This window comes from Telmatherina bonti (assembly GCF_933228915.1).
Source record: "Telmatherina bonti genome assembly, chromosome: 8".
In the NCBI taxonomy this organism is placed as follows: domain Eukaryota; kingdom Metazoa; phylum Chordata; class Actinopteri; order Atheriniformes; family Telmatherinidae; genus Telmatherina; species Telmatherina bonti.
In genome coordinates, this window is record NC_136626.1 from 26,512,229 (window position 1) to 26,516,891 (window position 4,663).

The 4,663-nt window shown below is 41.2% G+C and overlaps 1 protein-coding gene across 1 annotated transcript; it reads left to right on the plus strand.

The window, feature by feature from the left end:
• Positions 1–953: 953 nt before the first annotated feature.
• amh (anti-Mullerian hormone) lies at positions 954–3,797 on the plus strand (the record flags this gene model as incomplete). The annotated part of the gene is made up of 7 exons (XM_079245668.1): positions 954–1,050; positions 1,151–1,393; positions 1,468–1,631; positions 1,854–1,965; positions 2,044–2,192; positions 2,248–2,635; positions 2,728–3,797. The coding sequence occupies 7 exons, from the start codon at positions 954–956 to the stop codon at positions 3,132–3,134; spliced, it is 1,560 nt and encodes a 519-aa protein (XP_079101794.1). The 3' UTR covers positions 3,135–3,797.
• Positions 3,798–4,663: the final 866 nt, after the last annotated feature.

Below are 4,663 nucleotides of genomic sequence, written 5' to 3' on the forward strand. Positions count from 1 at the left end.
AATCTAATCAGAGAATTGAGATCATTTTTGTAATATTTCAAAATTTCATATATATCCTTACAACAAAGTTGAATAAATCTCATAAAGCAGGAAAGAGTTTAAAAGGTTAAAGTAGCACTAAGAGTGAAAATCACAGGAGGAATAGAAATATGCAGAGAAATCTAAAATGTAATAAATATGCAGCATATTTTACTATGATGTAAGCACTGACCCCACACAGGAAAGGCATAATAAACACTGAAATGATGTGCTTCCTGCCTAGAAATAACCTGCCGTTACTATGTTGCAACCATGAGGAAAAGAGGAGTTTTTCCTTTTCCCCACTAAGAGATTTGTGGTTTCTAAGAATGAAGGTTTTTATCTCCTGGGATACATAGCGGCTCCACAGTTCAGAGACCTTGACTGTCTGCAAAACAAGACTACAACTGTGAGAAATGCAAAGGGAGTACCAGCTTTTTGAAAGGGACTGTTTCCCTTGTCAGGTTGAATGATACACACAACCTGAATGCATTCATAACTTGCCCTGCATGAATCTTGTTGACAAAAGCTTCTTTCTGACAAATGTAACTATATCCCTTTGGTTTGACGATGCACAAGCATAAATTTATTTAGGATAAATGATCATGGATTAAAACAAGTCGACTCATCTTCCCTCCTGCGACAAAGATGCTTTTAGACTTGGAAAGTCAAATGTCTTTATGCATGTTTTACACTTAGAGTAGTTTAGAGGGGGTGGAAATCAGCAAGCCTGCCCATTGCACTTTGCTTTTCTCTGCAGCAAACATCCCTTATTGTCTCATCAAGGACACATCATTTTCTTATTTTGGCGGCCTGCCCCTCAGTGAGAAGAGAAGGTGGGAGGATGGAGCTTCCATCATCCGGAGCTTGACGCATACAAAACAAGCAGCTGAGAAAAGGTAGGACTACACAGGCATTCAAGTGGACAAGGAAAGATGTTAGGTGCAGTTGTGCTGGTGCTTTTCTGGAGCCGGCTCAGTGCGACCCAGCATGGCCAGGAACTGATCCCACCCCACACCCCTGCAGGGTCAGGTCAGACCTTGTTGGCTCGTTGATGATATTTTTGTGCAGTATTTCTACATGTTTGTGTTTTGATTCTTTTCTTCCTGTTTCTATTTTTTCCCCAATTCAGAGCAGGACTTTTCATCAGCAAACCCAGCTTCCACAGTACCTGACAGCACACCCTGCTTTGTGGATGACATCATCGCAGCACTGCGGGAAGCAGGAGGGGATGATGGTGACCCAACAAACAGCAGTTTGACACTGTTTGGAGCCTGCACTGCTTCTGAAATGTCATTGCGCTCAGTCTTATCAGAACTCTCTGAAATCGTAAGAAGGAACAAAGGAGGCTTTGAGGTTTTGCATCTGACAGCAGGTAATGGCTCTGACTGTATAAATGTCTAGTTTGGCTTTTGTTTTTTGTGCAACGTGCCTTGTTTTCTGCACTAGCACTGGTGTCAGAAGAAGATGAGCAAGTGACCATCATGGTAACCTTAGGCCTCCCACAGTCCTCCTCGCTGAGCTCAGTGTTGCTCCTAGCATTTGAAAGCCCACTTACAGGTGGAGATTTTGATATCACTTTCACTGGTCAGTGTCTGCAGCCTCACACACAGGTAAGGAAGAGATGTGGAAAGGCAAGGATCCAATGTGCACTATTCTGTTAAATCTGTTTTTAACATTTGATTTTCTAATATTTGCAACATCAGTGCAACAAAGTGTAACATATTAAAAGTCAAAAGATTATCTAAGGCATCGGATTAGCAAATGTCAGTGAAGTAAATCATGATGTCTGCTGATCGCATGCTTTTTAAAAAAAAAAAAAAAAAAAATTTCAGGCTGTGTGCATTTCAGAAGGAACGCAGTACATACTACTAACAGGAAACTCATCAGAGGCCAATGTGGAACAGAAATGGAGGATTTCTGTTAAGACTAAATCCCCCAGTATGGGTAAGATAATATTTTCTTTTCTTCTCCTTGTCTTTTTTTTTCCATCTGCAACCTCCCTCACATTTGCTATCACTGCAGAGCAAAACGTAAAAGACATCCTTATTGGTGGAAAATCAGGAAGCAACATTCAAATGACACCACTTCTACTTTTCTCAGCGGAAACAGGAACCAGTAAAAGGTTGCTTAGTTTTCATGTTCCCCTTTCGTCGTTTGGTCTTGTCACACTAGTGCTGAGGGCCATTTCTTCCTCTCTGTCACAGACACATAGAGGGTTCATCCCAGGCGTCCTTCCTGTGTGAGCTGAGGCGCTTCCTGGATGGTGTCCTGCCTCAGGACCACACCAAGTCCCAGCCACTCAAACTGGACTCCCTGCAGTCCCTGCCTCCCCTGACTCTTGGTTTATCCTCCAGTGAGACCCTGATGGCAGGGGTTATCAACTCTTCTGCCCCCACTATCTTCTCCTTCACTCGCTGGAGATCCAAGCTTCCAGTGCACCATGGACAGTTAGCCCTGTCCTCTGAACTATTAGAGGTGCTCAGGCAGAGGCTGGATCAGAGTGAGATGCAGATACTGGAGTTAATAAACGAGGAAAAAGTGGCTCACAGAGCCACAGAGAGGCTGGGGAGGCTCAAAGAACTCAGTGCTTTTCAGAGGAAGGAACCAGCAGCAGGTGAGGGAAACCATCTCATAGTGCTGTTTGATAAAGATCACCTCTGTCTGCTTTCAGCCAATGCCTGCGCTTGTTTCTTCCACTTCAAACAGGAGAGAGTCAGTACTGTGCATTTCTGCTGCTGAAGGCCCTGCAAACGGTGGCCCATGCATATAACACGCAGAGAAGGCTGCGAGCCACAAGAGCGGGCCCCGCAAAGCCACCCAGAAGCTCAATATGTGGCTTGAAAGTGCTCACTGTGTCCTTTGAAAAGCTTCTTTTAGGTCCACAGAATGCCAACATCAACAACTGCCATGGCTCGTGTGCTTTCCCATTAGCCAATGGCAACAACCACGCCGTCCTGCTCAATTCCCACATTGAGAGCGGGACTGCGGATGAGCGAGCACCGTGCTGTGTGCCTGTGGCCTACGAACCCCTGGAGGTTTTGGACTTGAATGAAGAAGGCTCCTTTCTCTCCGTCAAGCCAGATATGATAGCACGGGAGTGTGGATGTCGTTAGAGAAGTCGTTAGAGAAATGAATGAATGACTAGCTTTAACACTCACTGTCATATATTTATTCTTCTTCATTGTTATGCATGAGCTGCATGTAGTTTTTGTGCAGTACTACAGTGCTAGTAAATCCAAGTACACACAAAGTACTTTTCCATTAATTCTGCTTGCAGTGTTTCTATAAAACCTGTGCACTAATTCTGATATAAGATGATTAATACTGCTAATTTGCACTAATTGTACTTATTAATACTGCTTCATTTGCAAGTGCAAAGGATTTTACATTGTGTTTATTTGCTGCTTTTACAAATTGTTGGAGCAAAAAAATAATAAATAAGATTTTATTAAACTCCACATTTGCTTTTCAGTGAAGTCTTTCTTTTTAGACTAATGCTATGATGCTCTCAATTTGCAATCATGGCTCTATTTATGATTAAATGCAATTACCACAGGACCATGTTTATTAATAATATTATTATTATTATTATTTATACAGGTAACAACTGTTTAACAGCTGATAACGTCTGTTTACTAAGGATTCATGCGTATTTCCTATGTTACTCTTTAGTTTTTGGCTTCAGAATTACTTTGGTGGGTAGTGGTTTTTTTCTTTTTCGTATTGCTCCAACTTCTTCGGATCCCCACCACCACATAAAACTGTCCCATATGGATATCTGGAGACAGATAAAACAGTTAAATGCAACGTATTATAACACAAAATGATCTTAAATGTAAAATAAGAAGTTAAGAAAGGTAACTAGAATAGTTGGACATGTATATTTGTAGATTCTAAACAAAGTATTTGCATCTTGCAGAATTATATTTTGGCAAAAAAATTTTTCAAATAAACCCTAAACTTTAGATGAAGAAGTTTTGCAAGTGTACACAGTACCTCTGGTATCGAACCATTTTGCAGACTTCCAACAAAGGACCCAATACCCGTCTCTTCAACGAGAAAATCCAGAGCATCTAGAAGACAAAACCAAACCTGTTGATTTGAAATAGACCCTAACATTTAAATAAAGGTTCTTCAAAGACATTTACCTGTGAAGCTGAAAATAAGATAATCACAGATATACTGATGGAAGAAAAAGGGCAATATCTAATTGATTGCACCAGGTTTGTTAAGAGTTTACTGCAGAAATTCAAAGCAATCTCATCAACCCCATGAAGTATTTCCTTGCTAGTACTCACCGTGTACTTCATTTACTCCTGAGCTCACCAGCAGAACAACCAGTGCCAGCACTAGACAGCGGTTCATGGTGAATCCTTTCCATGGATTTGGAACATCACTTAAATTTTCGATGGACAGAATCCGTTCATAAGACACTAAAGTAAGACATGAACATGTTAGATGCATCAGTAGTTGCTTCTACCGACAGGTGATTAATTAGAGTGGACTTTTAGCCTTACTTATGTGATTTTAGCGGTTCCCAGGTCCAGATTCTAAAGTCCGAAGTTTAGGATGAATTCTAGGTCCAAACTGAAGCCATACAATAAACAAAAAAGTTGTTTTTGTCGTGCATATTCTGTAAAGT